The sequence below is a fragment of the Ambystoma mexicanum genome, chromosome 2p (genome assembly GCF_040938575.1).
Source record: "Ambystoma mexicanum isolate Mex_15411 chromosome 2p, UKY_AmexF1_1, whole genome shotgun sequence".
Classification (NCBI taxonomy): Eukaryota; Metazoa; Chordata; class Amphibia; order Caudata; family Ambystomatidae; genus Ambystoma; species Ambystoma mexicanum.
In genome coordinates this window covers 1379669288-1379691950 of record NC_090923.1, presented here as the reverse complement: position 1 = coordinate 1379691950, position 22663 = coordinate 1379669288, and the positions used below count along the sequence as shown (strand labels likewise).

The window sequence follows — 22663 nt, the reverse complement described above, 5'->3', positions numbered from 1 at the left end:
AAGGAGCCAAACCCCCAAACCAGGGAAAAAGACTCTAGGCACAAAAAAACCCTGGAAGAGTCTCCAGTAGATTACTTGAAGTAGCAAAAAATGTCCAAGCACATGTACAAGCAGAATGATGCAACTACCAAGGTAGCACACTTCAACAATGGTTCAACAGGATGGGTACCTTTTTCAGGACACAATATACAATGAGGATGCAACAACTGATGGGTAGTGTCATAGCTGCGGTCTCCAGGCACAGGAGTGGCACGAACCAACCACCCCCTCTGTGGTCTGGGCACCTGCAAGGTAAAATTTACACAGGCCTCCGAGACCCCGGCGGGGAAAGAGGGTCAGGGATCCGTTGTTTGGACAGGCATTGGTATTCAGGATAACCGAAAAGAGAGGCAGAAGAGGGGAGTTGGATTGGCAAGGGAAAGTAGGCAAAATACAAAATACAACTATTGACAATAACACATACTCAATCAGAGAAACCATGTCTACATGCACATTGTATCAAATGAGTCAAATGCAAGACAAAGAGAGACTTATCTCTGGGGTGAGTGCTGGCCTCCTGCCTGCGCACTCTCAGGTCCAGTAACAGGATCAGTTCAATGCTGCAAAGAGAGCGTGAGTTACTAATCTGTGTGTGTTTACAACACACACACACACCACCATTCATGCCCCAAAGTAAGTGACTTCTCCACAAACAAACACTCTTGTCTGCTGCTTTGTACGTATACGTTAGCTTGCCCCCGTGATGGTTCATACACTGTCAATGCAGTAAGGCAGGCGCACGTGGGCGTGCGGCAAATGGAAGACTAATCCGTCAAGAATCACACATGATAGAATAGTCCCTGGGTGAGCTGCTAGACGCGTATAGCGAGGTGCGACTTCAGTACAAGTTGTGTTCTGGCAGCCGCAGATTTCAGTAGGTAGTGCACGTGGCAATTTGCACATGCAAATGATATGCACTGCACACGAGTCTGTGCCTCACTGGGTGTCCCTGTGTGCTGTATTAGTTTCTGGCTAGGAACGCTACTGCATTAATAACTCCGCTTCTATGGAGCAGGGGGGACTCGAGGATATGTGCAAAGGCCCCTGCGTGTGCCCCTGACAACTTGTAAAGCTACTTGGCATTTGTCCCTCAACACATCTTCGCTGTACTGTGCGCTTCTACAACAATGCCTGGCCAAGCTTCCCGCCAATGGTGCTACTTAGCATGCATGTGCAAGTGGCCTGGTGGAAGGTTGGCTGCGGTGTGGCCCCTTGTGCTGCTCAACTTGCTTGAAGCTCCTGGAAACACGTCTGCTTCTGTCAGACGTCTGAGCACAAGCCCTGTGCTTCTGCTTGTGCACACATGCGCACGTCTGCACCACCGAACGTGGCCAGGTTTCAGTAGTACTTGGCCCTGTGTCTGCTGGCAAAGGTAGTCTGGAGGCTCATTTTCCTGTAGAAAGGGCATAAAAGATATTAATAAGGCTGGAATGTTCCCTTTGTGTGTGTCTTAATGCTGGTTGTCACTGGGCTATGTTAGAGACCTGCATCCAAACTCCTCCCACCATCAGTGTGACTTTGACAGGCAAAGGGTGCAGGCTACTGTCTACAGCATGAAGTGCATCAAGCACATATAGAGGCAAGAAAAGAACATACATCACAATCCACATCAATTAATGGAGATATCAATCATGTACTCAAACAAATTGATTACAGACATGCCGTGGATAAAACCCACTCAATCCCCACTAGGGGTGTAAACACAAGTAGTACAGCAGCAGACAGGCCACAGATATGACGAAAGTCCAAAGCCCTTGTGTAAATGGTTGTTACACCGAACCATCATTGCGAGCCCATGGATAAGGGAAGCAGGAGTGGCCTATGTGAGTCAGGACCCCAAGCTGCAAACACATACATACGAGTCAAGCTTGAAGGACCCAGCTGGAACAGACAGTGGATGCTTTCAAAAGACACAAAGCACCACACTGTCACATGAATGCACAATAGACAAGCAATTTTAAACTATATTAACTAATTAAACTAACTATAAAAACCTATATTACCTAATTAAACCAACTATCAAAAACCATATTAACTAACTAAACTAACAATAAAAATCAAAAATTGCCACATACAACCTGGGGCAGAGGCACCCAGGAGGGGGCGGTACAGAACTGAAACATGTCACATGTCGGGATTATATACATTGTTAAGAACACATTTGTTTTATGATGTTGTGATTTGCTGCTAAGATTGTGTTTGCGTATGTGGTATAAATGTGTTATGATGAATGGTGGAAATTGAGTAATTGAATTGTATTTTTATGATCAGTTGTGCTGAAATATGGGTCTATTTTTCTAATTATTCATATTTTTCGAATTGTGATGTATAAAATAAATTCATATATTTTTGTACTTAGTTGTACTTTATCTATTCTTTCAAGATAGAAGTACGCGGGTTCCATTTAGGAATACGGGTAGGGTCTCAGTATTACACCTGTACTTTAGGAGTGTTGTGTCCTATCTCTTTGTTTAAAAATATTGGACAACTGGTACACCTCCCGGAAAGCACGTAGCTCAGCCGAGATGGTACTCTCTAGCTGCTCCAACCTCTCCTCTGACCGCTTCCTCTGGGACATCAAGAACACACCCAGAGTAGATCTGAGGGATTCATAGTCAACCCTCATGGCCTCCATGTGTGCCTCTGTGTGAGCAGCAATTGCTTGACGCAAAGACACCATTTCAGCCCGGCGTGCCCTGTCTGAGGCCGCCATGCCCAGCCTGAGCGAGCGAGCCGTGGACTGTGTTGCCTGCTGCTGGAGTTCCACCTGCCTAGCAGGGGGTAGCACGGATTGGGCCAGACGTTCCATGCTCTCAGCGTTGTGATCAATTGCTGCCCCCTGGTGTTTGGAATTGGCAACCATGGCTTGCTCCCACTCAGTATACCCAAGTGGCGCAGAGCCACCGCGTTGCTGGGCTTGACACCTGGGGGGCCCAAGGAGCCGACGTCCTTGTTGGGTTGGCACCGCCCGTGGCTGCAGGACTACATGCCTTTGTTGATGTGATGCCCCAGGCATATCAGCAATTGGTGTGGAGGGTGATCCTGCGTCCCGATCCACCACAGGCGGAGGTCCCACCACCGTCTGGCCCCTCAGTACAGGTGTCACAGACATAGGAGCATCCACATCAGAATCACTCACCCCTGACGAATGGAACCGATGCGCATCCAACTCGACATTGTCGTCAGAGTGATCATCCGTACTAGACTCATTGGCAGCCCTAGACACGATGGGCTGGAACACAAGTGGGTTCTCGTGGTCTACCACCCCACGACCCCCACTTGTGCTGGGTTGCTGGTGTGATAGCAACCCTGTGCCTGGCATGACAACACCATCCTCTGGCTCCATTGCGTCATCATCTGAAAAGTGGAGAAAAGATAAGCATTAGTACACATGTCAAAAGCACATAACACACATAGACATCAAATAGACAGTCAACACATGAAGCAGACATGTCAAACAGAAATGAGAACCTGGCATGCATCCAGTGGCCTTGATATGCAAATACATCCTAAAAGAAGAAATGGATGTGTCTAAATAGCAAAGCCTACACAAGTACAAAATGTAGTATATGAACTGCATCAGACACCACCTCTGTCAGGCACACAGGCAGAAAAGACAGATGGCAACTAAGAGATGCAAGACACCATAAGCATTTATGAACTGCAAATTGACCACTGCTGCAAGTGAATCCAAACACACAATGACACAGGTAACATGCATGTAGACATGCATCACTAAAGCATCATCATCAATATAGCCACATCCATCTGCAGCTCAGCCCGTGCCGGGCCATGTAGATATAGTGAATGTCCCAAGCAAAGCAAGGGCCTGCAACCAGGCATGAGGGACCATAACTCCCAGTACCGTCTGAGCTGCAGGACATGAGGCCTCCACAACACCCCTCAGGGCCTGATAGAGCACATTGGGCTATGAATGTGCCCTATTAAATCATTCCTTCTGGAAATCTCCACGCCCAGGACCCACCATAGTAGCCAAGTGGACATGGGCATACACATACTGCACAACAGTGAACCTTTGGGATCATGCCAGTTCCACATAACGTGCACAATGCAGAAATCTCACCAGCATAAACGTCTATCAACTACATATTAGTCAGTCAACTAAAAGCTGCGGAAGACACATGTGTAAATGGACACTTTCACAAACACATAAGTGAGTACTCGCAATGTTGCACCACACGACGTTGAAGCTGCTTGCATATGTACATGTGAAAGCGTTCAAAAACACCCATTTCCCCATACACCTGTATTGTGAACATGACCAGCATCCAATACACCAGAGCATGCAGCTATAACGCTGCTTGCTTTGATGTATGTGGAAGTGCACACATACACACGTGAAGGAAGCTCCACAGTCATTACAAACCGATTGGCAGGCTACATCCAATCAGTGCCCTATGCCAGTTGGTATAGGCTGCGGATTGACCAGTCAACTCATCTAAACAACCACTAGGGAGTTCCAATACTGAGTACATGTGTCACAGGATGCACCTGTGCCCGTCGCATTCATGACAGAGAAGGGATGAAAAACTGGCCATACTTGCCAGGTGACTTTGACATTGCATCAGTGAGTAGGCATGTAGAAGGGTGTAACACGGCTCAGAAGTGGGTTGATGCAGTGCAGAACATGTGTACGTTACCCACTATCTACATGAACAAGTACATTATGATGTCTATCAATAAACGTGAAGGCAGTGCAAGGGTAAGTTCAGGCATCACGTGCAATGTGCATGCAATGGGATGCATGGCTACAAGCAAACCCCCACTCCCCCTAAGTGAAAATGCAGGGAGGCATTACATGTCAGCGAAAAGGGTGACCAGAGACCTGTGGGTTGCAGACTGTGTTGACTAGCGTCAATTGCATCATCTGAGTCAACTGACAACACAGCAGATGATGATGGGACAGTAAGCAGGACACATGATGAACCCTCAGTAGTACACCCATGTGTGAAGAAGCCACTACACCAGTTGAACAGAGTCAGTGGGCCTGAAGCAGGGGGAGGCCTGTGCCCCACACAGACTGTGACACCCTAAACCTGTGTGTGATGCTGGACTGAGCCAGAGTGGGCATGGAATGGATGATCAAATGCCATGAAATGTAGGTCATCCTGGACACATACTACAATGATCATCCTGTCAAGGACACATAGGGGCATGCATGGAATGCACATGGAACATGAATGCGCACTCATGTCCCTGCGGAGCATCTGCCATCTGCACAGTCCAAGTGAGACGCCCTGCATGAAGGACAGAGGATGTACCCCACTGTATGTGTCTGGCAGGTTGGCTGGTGGAAGTTTTCATGTACACAGGAGCCTTGAACAGGCCATTGCAGTATGCCAACATGATGCACACCAGTGCCATGGTGAAATTGGGGTGCAGGGGGGGTGGAGGGGCAAGGGAGCATGCCTACGTGGAGTACCCGCATGCAGGCAGAAGACACATGCACGTCAGTCATGCAATGACATAGTGCCAGTGGTGAGAGGAAAGACACCCCAGGCTACATGCAGAAGGGCCAGTGAGCTGGAACATGGACCGGAGGGGCAGCCGGGTGAGTAGCATGTGAGTAGGGTGCAAGTGTGGCGATGAGGAGAGTCCCCGTCTGCTCCACATGTCCAGCAACCTGCACAGCAGGCACGCATCAGTGAAGCATTGCATGACTGGCACATGAGAACCATGTACACATGACATGTAGTGGCAGTCAAGCACAACACATCACACAAGCAAACCACACATGGCCTCGACAAACACGCAACAACACTCACTGGACGGGTCATCAAAGTCCAGTATCTCTCCCACTCCTTTGACCATTCCTGCCGGTATGAACTCTGCAGCAAATGACTTGTGGTAGTGAGGTCTTCCTCCTCAGGTGGTGGCCCACTGCCAGTCACCAGAGTCATGTTGTAATTAGAGGCATGCTTCACCTTAGTACTGCATTTGAGGTCATCCCAACGCTTTTGCACTCTTGAGCTGTGCGCACCTCATGGCCGAATGCACTCACACAATCCGCAACTTGCTTTCAGTGGGACATACGATGGGCAGCCGTAGTTTGACAATTCGGCCCCACTAGTATATCACGGTTGTGGTCCCGCACGTAGTCCACAAGGAAGTCCAGTTCCTGCTTGCAGAAAGGCTTCTTGCTCGACGTGCCGGAGGCCGGAGCTGTGTCTGGGGTCTCAGCCTCTACTGCAAGTGCAACCTTCCTCCTCTTGGACAGAGGTGCGGACCCAGGCTGGCAAATGCCGCCCTGATCAGTATGGGCTGTGGAGCTGTTGGATTGGACAGAGGGAGTGGCAGGTTGTACAAGGATGGAAGCCCTGACGTGCTTCAGAGGCTGCTGGGTGCCCTGGAATGGACGCTGCGCAGCAACATCCGCTGTGCCAGGGTCATTGACCAGGACTGTTCTGGATGGTAGACTCACAACCGGGGTGGTGTCGGCTGTATCTGCCCATGCACTTGCCAACACCCAGCTGATCGGGGCAGCAGATGACATTACTGCCCCAGGGACACGTGCCTCGGTCAGGGCAGCCCTGCATGCACTTACGGTGTGCCTCCTGACCTCCTGGAAATCTTCCAGGGACTCTTCAGGTGCCAACGCAGCCTGCGCTGGCAGACCCTGAGCCTGGGTTGTGGTGTCCCAAGCTGCACCTGAAGCTACCACTACCCTTGGGCCCGTGGCAGTCGATGAAACGGACTGCCGGGTCACATGGGCGCCAATGCCAGATGCAAGAACTGCATCTCCTGGGGCCGCAGGGGTGGTGGCATGACTGCACCAACACGTGGCACAACATCGTGCTGAAGTGGCGCACCCCTGCCTCTTCCCCCTCTGCAGCCACCCTGGACACCCTGGAGTCCCCCTACTCCCTGGTCACCCCGGCCATGTCCCTGACCATGCCCGCCATGTGGAGTACGCCAGCTGAGGCACCCCTCACCTTTCGTGGCCTGCCAGCCATGGCACAGATGTAGTAGTGCCGGCACAGATGTAGTAGTGCCAATGGGAGGTGTACATGACAATTGTCCTGGGCAATTGGGGCGAAGGGGGTGGGATACAAGATCTTAGCATCACCCCTGTGCACCTGCAAGGCTGTATGTGACCCCGGTGATTAAGAGACGGGTCACGCAATGCTCAGGCACCCCAAAACTGCAGTAAAACTGTGCACGCAACCCCCGGTAGCCCACGTGTGTGAAATTAAACTCCCACAGTTCACGGTGGCACCCAGGGACACACAAAACATGTACGTGTGGGACACGCAGGCTATTATGACCTCAAAAGCAGGTATGAGATACACAGGGGTACCCGCAGTGGGAAAAATAGCATGCATGACTCACCGTCAGACTAGCGTGATAATGAAAAAAACGCATAGCCAATACCCCCGCCAAAAGAAGAGATACGTCCTTGATCCGCTGTGAAGTTGTGATGGCGCGCGAAACACGAAGTAGCAACACACACGTTGGTCTCCATGAAAGGCACGTACAGCGAACCGCTGGCCCCGCTCACCTTTAACCTGTGCTGAGGGTAACACCTGTGTGCGTCACTTCTCTTACGCGCTTAAGCCCTTTCCTCGGATTACACGCATTAACACTCGTACGTGAATTTTTTGCATGTGCGGATGCACCCGTCCTGAGGGAAACGGCTGCGCGTATCACATCACATACGCGCTTATGTGCTAAGGGCCTTTCCTCGAATTACACGCTGACCTGCACTTTTTTCACGTGCCAAATCACTCCGTATCAAGCTGTCCATGCGACAACACATGGAAGACCACGCTCCTACCCAGAAGGCCATTTTCCTGCACCCCAGAGCCCCGAGCATGCTCCCGCCTGCCATCTGCTGCTGCCTGCCTGCTGGCCACGTGCCCTGCTATTTGGTGCCTGCACGTCAGCCATCTGCAGGGGTCCAGTTGGTGTGACCACCCCTGCTGGAACAGAAGACTCCCGACTGGTATTCCATCGCTCCACACCCCAGCCCCAGGACCCAGTTGCCCACCCACCCCTGCCTCGGGCTTTGCCATGTCTGACACAACACCATCTGGCACCAGTGGCAACCCCCCAGCAGAGAGGCATAGGGCTGCCAGCTTCAGTGCCAATGAAGTTGGCATCATGGTGGAGCAAGTCCTGCCTGGAAAGTATACGCCCAGCGCTCCACCTCCAGGTCCTTCAGAAGCAGACCCATCCGGACTCGAGCGGAATGTGTACATACTCACTGATTGGACGCTGTGCATATTGAGGTGTGCCAGGAGTGTGCAGGTTGGACATATGTCTTGAAAGGCCCATGTATGGATGTGTATGTACAGGGACATGAGCCTGCTGCATGTGAGTTCAGTCATGTGTGAGGCACATCAATGGTGTATGTGTTCAAATGCATGGTGCCCAAATGCATGTGTGAGTGCACACATGTTTAGATTTCTGTGTATGTACTATGGCATGGTTGTGGTGTGACACATGGATGCTGGTTCCACCTTCATGTATGTGCACAATGTACATGTGCGTGTGTGTGTATTTGACATGTGTGCCACTGTGATACACCATGGATGCTTGTGACACCGACATGTAGGAGGCAGATTGGCAGATGTGACATGGATGCCGATGATTTCACTGCGACAGGTGGTGGAGATGTACAGATGCATGTATGTCTGGTGGCGTGTGTGCATGTGTTTGGCACTCCCCGTGTTGCATGTGACGTCAGGCTAACCTTCCGATGCTCATGCTGTTGTATGTGTATGGATGGTGCTGCCTGCTGCAACGTTCCTGTGAATTTGCGCATGTGTGTGCGTTCAAATGATATGTGTGTTGGGGAGTGTGATGTCATGTGTGAAGTTTCACACTGCCACTCATGTGCAGCTGTCATGTGTGTATCAGACCATTGTACAGTGTCCTGGCGCCTGTATTCTGTCTCTCCCTGTCTGCAGCGTCAACTGATGAAGAGGGCAGGGACGGTGCTGTGGAGCACAGCGGCAGGGATCCCTCCGCCAGCCGGAGACACAAGGCCCAGCTCCCCTCCCAGGTTGTCATCTCGTCGGGGAGTGAGGAGTCTGGTGCCGCGTCCGTGGCCGTAGCTGCCGAGGGTAGGTCCAAGAGGCGGAGGGCAGAGGTGGACTCCTCGGCAGCAGAAGGGGCAGCTGAGACCCCACAGGGGCCTATGGAGGAAGATGGCACAGAGTCATCCAGGTCGGGGGTTTGGTTGAGGAGGAGGCCACACATGGGGTCTGGAGGGGGGGATTCCACTGGTGCTAGTGGTGCAGTCCAGGGGCAGGGACAGGAGGCAGCACAGGCGGCCGTGGAGGTGCCTGTGTGTAATCCTGTCCTGAGCCTGTGACTGCATCATCCCGCACCAGCAGGGATGCCTTCGTCCAGACCCGTTTTCAGGGAGGGGATCCGCTAACAACAACTGGCCTTCCTCTACTTGCGGACGTGGCAATCCGGGACCATGTTGAGCCTGTCTTGGCTGGGGTGGCGTTGCGTCAACGTGGCATCCGGGATGACGTGCAGGGTTCTCGTGAGGACTCTGCATGTTTTTTCGGATGCCTCATTGACCGCATCGACCTACTAGACGGGTCACCAGTGCTGGGTTCCTCCGTGTGCTGGAACTTCTACCAACCCCCTCCTCAACTGAACCCCCTATGTGCCAGTCGTCCTCAGTGCCATCTTCCTGGACATGTATCACCTCGCCACCCTGTGGAGCTGCCCCTGACCCAGCGGCCAGGCTGGTGGAGGACACATCCCTGCCACAGTAGGGAGTCGGAGGTCCAGGCAGGGCACATGCACGGCAGCAGCAGGCTCAAGGTGGGAGCGATGATGTCTCGGGGCCATCAACATCAGAGGGGCAGGCATCGGCCGGAGGGCAGGAGGACCCTGGATTGGGAGTGTCTTCCGTGTGGCAGCGGTTGGGCCGGCAAATAGATGCAGAGTGGTGGCGGGTGGAAGAGGCACGGCTCACTATGGTCAGGGCGGAGAACTCCATGCGCAGGATGTTGAGGCGGGCTGAGTGCCTCGAGGAAATTCGCAGGGAGTTGGAGGTGGACATGGCTTTTTCACATGTGAAACTCCCCGCGTACCCCCCAAATACACATACCCCGCTCGCACAGGGCCTATCGCGTGTAAAACTCCCCACGCATGCCCCAGAATACACGTACCCCGCTCGTGCCAGGCCCATCGCATGTAAAACTCCCCGCGCACCCCTCGGAATACACGTACCCCGCTCGCACAGAGCCTATCGCATGTGAAACTCCCTGCGTACCCACCAAATACATGTACCCCGCTCGCACAGGGCCTATTGCATTTGGAACTCCCCGCGTACCCCCCAAATACACATACCCCGCTCGCACAGGGCCTATCGCGTGTAAAACTCCCCTGGTGCACCACCTCAGAATACACATAACCCGCTCACGCCAGGCCCATCGCGTGTAAAATTCCCTGTGCATGCCTCGGAATACACGTACCCCACTCACGCCAGGCCCATTGCGTGTGAAACTTCCCGCGAACCCCCGAAATTCATGCAGGCTGCCCATCCACCCTCCCCATGCCCCACAGGCAGCCCACACCACAGGGGGGACTTTTTCCACACAATTTACCTGGCGGGAGCGGGGTACGTTTATTCCGAGTGGTGCGCAGGAAGTTTCACACGTTATAGGCCTAGTGCGAGCCGTGTGCACATATTCCGAGGGGTGTGCAGGGAGTTTTACATGCGATGGGCCTGGCGCAAGCAGGTTATGTGTATTCTGGGGCGTGCACAGGGAGTTTTACACGCGTTTTCGTGGTTGGGGGGCTGTATGCTGGTCCACTGGCCTTTGCGCCATGTACTGGATTTGTGCAATGTTTTTGACGCACGGGCGGGGTTGGGGGCATAACTGGCACTGCTGCAGGGTCGCTGCGCCACTCTGCGCCACGGCTGCTTATGGATGTATTAATCCATGAATACGCTGTGCACCTGAATGGGTTTTGGCGCTCTCGACTGGCACATTTGTGCGCCGAATTCTATGAATTACCCCCTAAATTACTAAGAAATGAAGGAGAGTTTAGACTAGATTAAACTAGGTGTCCTTGACTTAACTCTACTAGATGTACCAATTGTGTTATGTGTGTTTTTTAGTTGGCTCAACATTTCTTTGCAAGGATACCAACTTTGAGCATCTGCCTTGTAATGATATATTGTATTTTAGTATAGATTAATTATATTGTTGATACTAACCCCTGGACATAATTGTTCCGTGTCTGTGTCTTTTTGAGAGTAATGTTTTTTAGAGATTAATGTTTCTTTGAGATTAAGTTTGCGTGTTTTATAAATTGTGTAATGAATTGCATGCAAACTGGTGTGAAAACAAAAATTTTAAATAATGGAAAAATACATGTATATATTTTTGGGATAAAAATAAGCTCCGTTGATAACCTAATATCTTACATAACATTGGGAAAAGAACGTTTGCCACTGAAAAATAAGTAGGTGCAAGAGGGAGGGATAACCTGTTTCTGTTTTTCTTTCTATATATAGCTCATAGTGGAATCCTGGGGCGCTCTCTGCTGGATATCGGGTAGTTAAGTTCTCAGAGGCTATTTTGGGGAAATCGACATAGGCTCTCACTGTGTTGTTTCATGTTATTTCCTTGCTCTGATGGTGGCTCCCTAGAAACCGCACAAAAAGATTAGCAAGCGCCTTATCGAGGAGCTATGGCATGAGACAAAGCTGGACTGCTCAGAAACAGTCTACAGAAAGTGGGTGAACAGGAAATGGGGCCCTCACAACTGCCACAGTCCACCCAGGGGTAGGAATGGCTTTGGAGGTTTTCCTATAAGGCCTCCCACACCCAGCTGAGAAGGGTCTCTGTTCCCACTTTACAAGGATAGGATGCTGGCCTTGTCACACAGTGTACTTCTGGGCTGTGTGCATCAACCCTACTGCCAAGTGAGCTTGCATTATCCTGCTGTCCCTCTAACCATAGTCAGCTCCCTGTTTTTCAGGTCAAAGCACCAGTGAACCATGGAAAGGGCAGCAGAGCACGATGTAAAACCCATTAACATGGCATGCCATAATGTAGCTCAGTTACCATAAGTGAAAAAAGTCTACTGCAGAAGCGCATCATCGACATGTTGCTCATAGAGGTCCATAAGCAATACTTTCAAAGAGACTCTTCCAGTATTTCAGAATCTAAATGTCACAAACTCTCTTGAGGGTGCCATTTTTCCTTTCTTTACTTGTTACCTGTGCATTCTCTTTTTAAATGCCTGGTACTGTTTCTGTTTCCCGTGACACCACTAAAGATACAAGCGTGTGTTGCTTTTGATCAGGTCTGAGACTGCATGGTGTGGGCACAGGATCAGTAGGCGTGCTTTCTTCGCTCTCTCTAAGGGTTCTATAATGGCATATGTTACACTTTAGAGGACGCAGGTGGCGATGAGAAATAATTGCACGCTTTGCAGGTTTACAGATAAGACACCCGTTGTTTATATGGTCCCTCTCTGCGCTGTAGGGTTCGAGGAGGCTGCCAGCAGCCGTGCCTGAGGGAAATAGCCGAACAATTGACTGCATTGATTCTTTAAAATGGCAGATTATTTGGGAAATGTCGCTTGGTAGGGTGTCCACTACTGGGCTGACTGTTATGAGGCGGCCAGTGACAGCCCAGCAACTTTTCTCTGATGCTTAATTCAATCCTGCAGAGGAATGGTCACTGCTTTCCAATTCCTCCAGGCTTTCATTAGTGCCATAGCCAGTACAGGAACTATCAAGGTTCTGTACAGGCGCATCAGCATCACTACAGCATTGCTTCCTTTTTGTACAGGATGACATGAAAATCCAGCTGTACCATATGTATAATGCCCACCTACTCCCCTTAGGTTAGCTAGGGTCATTACAGCCAATTACAGTGATGGCCTATAGTGTACAAGCGTTACAGGCCAGCCCCAACAAATAAAGAGCGTGCAAAGGCGTCCTCCTCGAGATACTTTTTAAAATACCTATTAAAATGGCAGCCTTTACAGCACACCTTTGGGCAAACCCTGGGTGTAGAAGACATACCATTTACAATCGGTTCTGCAGGGTCACACATGAAAAAGCCCAAAAGATACAAGATCGCCTAGCATTTCCAGTGCAGTTTTATGATACCATTGCCCAAAAAATACGTCTGCATTGTCACTGCAAAACACATGTCATGCTGCTATTACCCACAATCTATGCAATTAGTCAGGGTTGGACTGCTCCATAAAATTGTCTCGGGCACCAATGAAAAAGTGCCCCACCGTTGCAAATGGCTATTCATTCCTTTTATGACACTCTTTGAATACTACCCAAGGGGGAATTTTTTGATAAAATATGATGCAATTTGTACATTTTAAAGAATATGTATATAGCAATACTGGTCAAAAAGACTAGTCTCATAGTGAAGTAACTAATCAAACTGGCACACATTGGCCAACATTTTTGGTCCGGCCATCAGCCTATTGCCCTATAGGCCAATCCGAGTCTGCAAGTAGTGTACTTCTGTAAGAGGGAATATTAATTCTAGCCGTGCCAATAACATTAGTATTACCATTTTAGGAAGATATTCTCATAGTGGCTGTTCCAGTATGGCACTGTAAGAACACTCGTGTACTGACTGTGCTTAATAATTCCAATATTGCCATTGTAAGAGGACATTTACTCACTGACTGTACAAATATATGCCAGCATTGCCCTGTAACACGTTGCTTTGCAGCCAGTGTGCAAAACATAAAAGGCTGGTCATGAAAAAAAAGTCACTGCTAGCTGTTCATCAAACCGCCCCCTGCCTCTCCCACCAGAAACATGGTCCGCAATCCACCCTTGCAGTCATACGCATATATTTATACATACACACATATACACATAGGGCCTCATTACGAGCATGGAGGTAATGAAGAAAGGAAGGCGGAATGGTATTACCGGCATCAATTACAGGTCTGGGCCATTACGAACCGACAACCCCTTAATGCCGCCCCCGTCCATACCGAGTCCCTTCTTACTGGCATGCACGCGTACACGCGCCCCTTCGCAGCTGCAATACCGGGAAGCCGCTAACAGGAGGACATCACAAGTCACACGGGCATGCACTTACCGCCATCCCGAAGGCGATAAATAGGGCCTACACGATGGCGGTATTACAGGCATCGCGGACCACCTGTAAATAGCAACCTGCAGTGTAGCCAACTGCCACAGGTGCACACAATCACCACAGGTGTAGCCAATGGAGCCTGTCCCAGCACGAAAGGAGCACACCCACACACAACATCCCTTCCAACACCAAAATGATCCCACTTGCTGTAGCAATCCTGGGGCTGAAGGACATGCCTGCACTGCTACACCAGCCACAACAACAAAAACAGGCAGCACAGAGGAGACACAGGAGGAGAAGGAGGGTGAGACAGCCCCAGCAGGTCCCACCAATGCAGCCAGTGGTACCACGTAGGCAGCCACCAATACCTCGCCTCAGAGCCAGTCCTTTCAACCTAACCACCATGCAGATCCACACTCTGTAGCGTTTGGACAGGTATACCATCACCACCATAGTGGACATGATACACAACGACATTGTCAGCCTGATAGAAATCCGCACTGCCATCCCCCCTCTACTGAATGTGGTGTCTGTGCTCCACTTCCTGGCCACAGAGACCTACCAGCACACAGTGGGCCAGCTGCATCGCATATCACAACCACTCTTTTCTCGCATGCTGACCCAAGTGTTTGATGCCCTCCTGAAGCATGGAAGCATCCACATATCCCTACCATGGACTGGCCAGGAGCTCGCTGACACTAAAGTAGGCTTCCATACACTGGCAGGCATGCCCAATTGTGTCAGTGGCCTCGACTGCACCCATGTGGAATTGATGGTCCTTCGTTGCCAATGAGGTGGTGTACCGCAATCGCAAGCAATACCACTCCATCAATGTGCAGATGGTATGTGACTCCAGCAAGATGATCACACATTGTTTTGCCTGATATCCCGGATCTACACATGATGCCATGGTGCTGCGTAACTCCAGGCTACCCCGCTACATGGAGCGACATGCTGGACGACGTGCCTGGCTTCTTGGTAAGTTGTCTGACTGGGCCATGGCAGTGCAGTGGGGTTGTGAGATGGGAGGATGCATACCCCACCTGGGTGAGATTGGGGGGGGATGCATACTCTACCTGGGTGAGATTGGGGAGATGCATACTCCACCTGGGTGAGATTGGGGGGGATAAATACTCCACCTGGGTGAGATTGGGGGGATGTATACTCCACCTGGGTGAGATTGGGCGGTGAGTGGACAATGTACTTACAGCTATACACTGTTGCCCTGAACATCCCAACCTGAACATGACACGTCAATGGCATAGATAAGACCAATGCTGCACAGCAATGACAACATGCCAGGCGCACAAGCAGGCCACCATGGGCATGTCAAGCGATGGATGACTAAACATGATTACACCTGTGGCAATTTGAACACAGCAGGTGTATTAGTAAAAATAACAATATAGTGCTTCATCCCTCCACCTCTCACATGCCCCCCCTCCCACAAAAACCACCAAACGCTTCATACCCCCCAAACACCCCATACCCCCAAAATCCCCCAACACCTCCCAAACACCACCAACATCACCTCCCCCTCACCCATTGTCATCCCACACACGATGTGGGTGGACTACCTATTTACGCCCCTTTTCGGGTCTGGGGGCAGCATGTCTGTGTGCCTTGCGCTGCGCCTCATCTTCCGCCCAGGGCTTGAGGGAGTCGAACTGGAGAGGTGTGGTTGATGGGGTGGAGGTGGATGGATGTGGCACCGCCGGTGCAGGTTGTCGCTGCTGCATCTGGTCCAGCATCCTGCTAAGGACCAGTGTCACCGCCCCTAAACTATCACAAATGACTATGGCGCTTGAGTTGATGGCCGTTATGGTTGCCACATTTGACTCCCGTATTTCACGGCGTGTGTGTTCACCCTCGGCCACATACTGGCGGACCAGTTCTTTCATTGGGTCCTGGCGGCCTCTACCCTGGTCAGCCGTGCCTCCATGTCAGTGGGGGCTGTGGTGGTGGACGTGCTGTGGCTGGGTGGACCATTGCAGGGCTGCCCTCTGATGTGGTGGACAGATGCGGACTCCCCAGTAGAACCACAGGTACCTACATGGGGCATGCTGGTGTGCCCTGTGTGGAGTGCTGGGGGGTGGGCTGAGGGCTTGGATTATGGGGACATTCAACATGGATGGTGTCGTCCATGTCCTGGTATTCCACCGCGTGGACATCCTCGTCGCTGAGGGGGGCTGTGGCTGCTGCCTCACCTACAAAACTGGTGGCAGCGGACTGCGTACCATCAGCCTCTCCTTCTGCAATTATTGCCGACTCTGTATTGGCAGTCTCGTCGGCTGCTGTATTATCCTCCTCAGCTGGCCTGGGCTGTACTGGTGCCCTGGGTTGCACTCTGGCCATCAGTGCTGCCCCGGAGGTGGAAGGCCCAGTGCCTTCTAGTCTGGCCCTGGATGCCTTAGAATGTGTCGATGCCCTTGGGTCAGGGTCCTGCCTTTCACGTTCTGCGTCAGTGCCTGTGGGGGAACAAGAGATGCAGGGCATCAGTGCTGGTGGTACATGCAAGATGCATGATTTGGTTCTGTACAGTATTTAATTTTTCATGCATTGCATTCTTGTAGGTGTGACACACAGGGTACTTTCAAGGGGGGGGCATATTGGCATAAGCTGTGGCCTCTCCATTCTGTACTGATGTGTACCAGGTGGTATACTGTTGTATTGCGGTTTGCGTGATGTGTGACATGTGAATGATCCCTGTGTGTTGGTGTCTGTTGGTAATGGGATTGGCATGCAGCATGCATTTCATTGTGCCAGGGTTTGGGCCTCCATCTGGAGATGGATCTGTAAATGTGTGTATCATGGGCCATGCATTGGCTTGGTTCACTTTCACATCTGTTGTACTACGTCATGTTTTGGTCTACTGGGGTTTGCAGGGTCACTCATCTCCATCTCCCGATGTCGCTGCATCCGTCTCCATTTCACAGAAGCCCTCAATCGACTCCATATTTATAGTGGTGCTACAGGTCTTCTCCCATCGCATCAATTTGATGGGTGAGTGGGCCCCCCGCCTGTAGCCATGGCCTCCCTGCGATTTGATGATAGGATGTTTCGCACCCGGATAGGTAGGTCATCCCATCTCTTCTTGCAGTCTTTCACTGTGCAGGGGGTGGTGACAACCGCTGTCACCTTGCGTGCCACCTCCTCCCATATTTGTTTTTTTCGGTGTTGAACTTCCCTTTTCAGGTTTTAGGTGAACACCTCATCCGCATGGGCTGCCAGCGTATCGGCAAGCACGTTGAGCTCCTCGTCAGAGAAGCGCTTCTTGCGCAAGCGGGGGATGGTCTTGCGGTTGCCTTAGACATGATGGCTAGTATGGCCATGCTCTCCACTCTGTAGCACTGCTGGGTTGAGAAGATTGCAATGGATTGTGTTTTTTAAGATGGCCGCCGGTGCATTTCCTATTCCGGCACGATGACGTTACTTCCGGGTCCAGTATTACGAGCCCGGTATTTGCATGATGGTATTACCGGGTCATTATTAAAGGGTTGTTCCTTGGCGCCGGCAGTGTCGGCGAGTCCCGTGATGGCGCTATCGGGGGGTTGGAGGACCTTTAGCGGCATGGCGGTGCAGCCACTACTGGCATGGGGGTTCACGTATGCTCGCGCACTCGTAATCAGCCGCTATAAGTGGTGTCAAGGGTGCACGGACGCACTATTACCACCATGCCGGTAATGACTGCATTTTTAGCGGGATTCTCATAATGAGGCCCATAGACTGTGCATGCAGCAGACCAGGAATTCAACACTCCTTCAAACATTTTTTCATTGGGATGCACAAGAGCGCCATATTTGCACAAATGGGCCAGCAGTACCCCACTCAGCATGCTCAATGGCCCAGCAATAAACCATGGGCCTTTCATGGACCATTGGGAATGAGTGGGCTGGAGTACTCCAGGCAAATGGGAAACCAGGTTTTCTGTAACAGGACTGACCCAGAATGCTTCCTCAATTGCCTGCTGCACCTGAGGGAGTGCTCTGCGGTTTTACTGGGTTTGCCATTTGGCTTCTCCAAAATTGGTGGTAGAACAAAACGTTGTCGCTCATTATGGACGAGCCTCGGCTGCTTATAAATTAATGTGACACGTGAAGTCGGTGCAGCAAGCGACCACTGGGTACTGTTTCTTAGTTTGGGAAATACCCCAGGCCTCTGGTAGTCTGGTCAGCTGTTGGTTTTCTTTTTTCATGTCTGTGCTACCAAACGGAAAGCCTTATTTGTAAGCTGAAATGCCACAGCACAAACAGTAGGAAAGACAATGGGCCTGACCCTCAGAAAGACTCTAGAGTTAGACTGATACATTGAAAAGATCCCACACTTTGAAGACCATGCCTCATTGTATACGTGTGTCAGTATTTGAGTGTGCACCGTACTTTACCTTATCCTGGCTTCAGGCATTGTAATTCCTTTGTTCTTTGTTCACAGATGGCTGCCTCTGTCACATGACCAGCGTTGCAGTTGGAGCCCTTGCGCCGTTTCTCAGTGTATGCTGAGCAACCTTTGACAGAAGAGCGGGCCAATGGAAATTGAACTTCAGATAAAGGGAAATGATTTTGGATTCACAAAATGCAGAATAAAGCAGACAATGTCGTCCTAACTCTCTATGGAAGCAAGAAACATGATTCTTATTGCAAACACTAGCACAATGAAGCTTGTTATGTTACGGCTCTGGAGCCCCTCTTTACTGACTGGAACTGGTTGCCGATTCACATAACAAATCGGTGCCATCAGTAATGAATCTGGGACATGTCTTTTCAGAATGATGAGTATAAAAAATAACTGTAGAAGATACTCTTTTGGGGTGGTTGGTGGTGCCTTAGTGTGGAAAGACTTTCTTTTCTGGCTTTCCTGATAACCGTTGGACGGCCTAGGCACTCTTTACCTGACCTCTGATCGCGTGCTCTGAAATGAATGGTTAGGCAGTGGGTGGAAGGATCCATTCATTTTAGAGCTTCTGTTACCTCACAGCATCAAGGAACATTGCTGTTTTCGGTCTGTTAACTGTCTTTTGGTTACCTATCACCGCATTCTAGCCCAACTCAGAACTTACACCTGCTTCTTCTCAGCCAACCACCAACCTACCATCCCTCTCTCTCTTGAGCTGCACACTTTCTTCAATGTCTTCACTTCCCTATTCTTCTACCCTTCATCACGCAAATGACTTTGCTCTATTTATTCCTTTTACTCCTCTCATAGCCTTGAGCCTCAATTTCATGTAACTTTTGCATCACTCTCCTGTCTCCTCATCTTCCTAATTTCCCTTCTGCACCCACACCCCTCAAAAGCGACGCTACAGATCTCGAACCTTATCTCTTCATCTCACCTACTGCACAGTCTCTGCTCCTCTCCCCCACTTCCTATTCCTCTTTCACCTGGCACGACCTTCCCTTTGCAACACCTCTCCTTACATCACTGAAAAATTCAGCTCTTTTCACCCTTAACTTTCACTTCTTGCTATCACAGAAACCTACATGTGCCCTCATGACTCTGCTACACCAGCAGCTCTCCACACTGACTCTGCAACCTTGTCCCTCTCTCCCTGACCGGTTGGGATGGATGGCGGTGTGGGTCTCCTTATCAATAAGGCCCTCAACACTGTCCCTCTATCCCTCTCTGACATCAATTCTTCCCCTTTCGAATATGTTACTCTTCAGCTCTTCCTTCCTTGCCTCTTTAGGTTAATGTGACCTTAAAAAGTCACTGATCTCCTTCATTCTTTTTCGGTTTGTTTTGTTCCTGATATGTGTTCCACTTGTTTACTCCCTCATAAACTGGCTCACCACATGTTCTGATCTTTATGCTAATATGAGGCACCCTTTGTGGAAATGCCTTCACCACCTGTAAATGTGTCTATAAGTCATTTCTGATCACAATGCACATCCCTGTTCTTCAAATAAATACAAACATAAACTGCAAATAATATATGGAGTTGGTTCCCTCTCCCTTTAGAGATTTTGGTGACAAAGTGGCTCTGGATGGAAGCTAGGTGTCTTTCTCTTCCTCTGTGTTTGTTGGCAGTGGTGTGTACTTAGAGACCCTGCAGCAGCATTGCATTTTTGCGATTGCCACCAAAAGGGCCACGTGTACCTGGCTGCATGGTTAGTACTATAGAGGAAGGGAACAGTGCACTCAGAAGCGCTCCCCTTGAACACCAACAGGTTGCTAAGCAAGACACATTTCATAGCAGATTTCTAGGAAACACTTGTGGCAGTGCTGCTGCTCATTTCAGCAGGAGGAAAGGGTGACTTGCGGGTGTCCTTTAGCAAAACCTTCATGTCTTTCCAAAGCCAGAAAGTAGGAAAGGGAAGGACAGGTTTTTGAGCCACAGACGTGAACTCATCCATTGCAGGAAGGAAAGAGCAAGAAGACAGGCCTTCTCTGTCTATGCTCCTAGAATCTGGCACCTTTTCCCCATCAACAGGAAACTGGCCGCTCTACTTTTACATTTCGGGAAGGAGCTCAAGACCCTCCTCTCCTAGGAATGGCTCCTCCCTATTGCCCAGGTCCACACTTTCACCACTCACCACTTACAGTATGACTGGCAAATCTGCCCCCCCTGTCTCCTCCCTTGGTTGCTTGTAGATCCCTTGCTGCCAAACGGGAGATCCTCCCACTCCCATCTTTTTAGCTCCCGCTCCCTTGTTTCCCTGCTTTCCTGACATTATACTTCCCTCCATGGCTTGTAAAGTGCTCTGTTGCTTCTCAAAGCTAGGTCCTTTCTAAATACATACAATATTACTAATAATAATAATAATAATAATAACAATAACAGGGGGGAACAGGGACAGGCAAACCGTGACACCCGTGTGTAGAGCAGTAATAGAATATCGAGCTGCGGCCGAAACTACGACGACGTGCTCACTCCGGGGATGGAGGGAGTAGGGTATCTGATGATGAAGATGGACCCGCAAGCTGCGGCAGTGCAGTTAGAGGGAAGTAGGAATCAGCATGAAGATGCTCCGTTGGCATTGAGGAGTAAGGTCCACGGTGGCCCTGGGGGCAGGGTTGGTTTCAGTGAAAAGACGAACCAAAGAATGAGGAGAGCATTGGAGACAGGAGCAGGGAGCAGGGAGCAGGGGGCAGGGGGCAGAGGGCAGGGATCAGGGAGCCGGTCACAGATGGTAGAAAGAGCATGAGAACCAGCACATGCCACACGGATTGATACCGGCTGCTGCTGAGGCCCTCGCTTAAAGAATGGGACATGGGCAGCAAGGACAGGAATAGAGCTGTCAGAAAGGTTAACAGCGCAGGGATGGAGAGATGGAGGAATGGAGGCATGGAGCAAAGAAAATAAGCAGGTTTTAAACAAGTGTTAAGGGCAGGTAGAAGCCATTAATACTATGGTTCTGCTGGACTACAACATGTGAGTAACTACTGTGAGAACAAGGAGGAGTTGCCCTGATTTCAAGTGAAAAAGGTGAGTTGTTTAATCCTAGCAAACGGTTAAGTAAAGATGATTGGTTAGAGTCTAGTGCCTGCTCGGCCATATCACCATATACGCCATAACCATTGCCTAGTCACCACCACTGCACGCCACCCTCTTTCTGGCAGCATGTGCATAAATGCCAGTTAACACACAAGCTGAGGCTAATAGGATTCTGGTAATTAGTGATCTGAGCACCTGGCCTGGACGCCCAGAACAAAGATTCCTCAGAATCCTCTATTTCCTCATAACTTTGGTTCCACTGATGCTACATCTAGCAGTGGCCATGCACTGGACATCATCTACACCTGCTATTTCCAGCTGGGAAGTGCTAAACATGTACTGGGCCAACCACCAGCTGCCGACTAATACATATAATTCCTAATTGGTTACTAGGAATGGCCCAAAGTCAGATTAATTATATCAAGATTCTAATGAGACCTGAGAAAAAACTGGCTATAGAAAATATCAAAGCTAATCGTGGGCCATTATTCAAACCTCTAAGATGGACTGTAACTTTAAGATCGGGTTAGTGAGAATACTAGATGGGTTTGTGGCAGCCAAAACGAACTTTCTCAAACTCAGTCTAACAAAGGGAAGTAAATGGTTCCACCAGGAACTGGCCATGGGGAAGAGATGGTGGGAAACCGTGAGAGAAAATGCAGCTAAGCTTCGCTGTACAATCAGGAACGTAGCTTACAATCAGCTGATCGGATGGAAAAGGACATGGTTTTTTCCAAAACCTCATCACATCAGCAGGCAATGAATCTACGAAAGATTTCAGCATTTATTCAGACCTTAGTATACATCAACTGACTAATGCTAGCCGAGTTGGCTAGCAAATTGATATCAGCCATCCAGGACAAGACAACTAAAACTTTAGAACCCCTCAATGAAAAGAAACATCAGCTCTCACTCCCAAACATGCTGCGGTCCTGCCCAGCAAATTTGCAATAGTCTCCCCTGATGAGATCATCTCCCGGATTAAAAATCTCACGAAGGCTAAGGGTCTAATTCACACCGTGTTTTTCAATGGGGTGCTGCCATATTAGACACTTCGGTGAATTAGGCGCTAATAAAAAAAAGAAGTGTTTTCTGCATAAAGGTCACCGCC

General features: G+C 50.1%; 1 protein-coding gene across 1 annotated transcript in view; it reads left to right on the top strand.

Annotated features, from left to right (window-relative positions):
• Positions 1–18728, top strand: part of LOC138567514 (UPF0764 protein C16orf89 homolog) — a 546721-nt gene extending 527993 nt beyond the window's left edge. Inside the window, exon 9 of the mRNA XM_069645784.1 lies at positions 18552–18728. Within this exon, the coding sequence (XP_069501885.1) occupies positions 18552–18619 (68 nt within the window). The 3' untranslated portion in view covers positions 18620–18728. The remainder of the gene's footprint in view (positions 1–18551) is intronic.
• The last annotated feature ends 3935 nt before the right edge of the window (positions 18729–22663 follow it).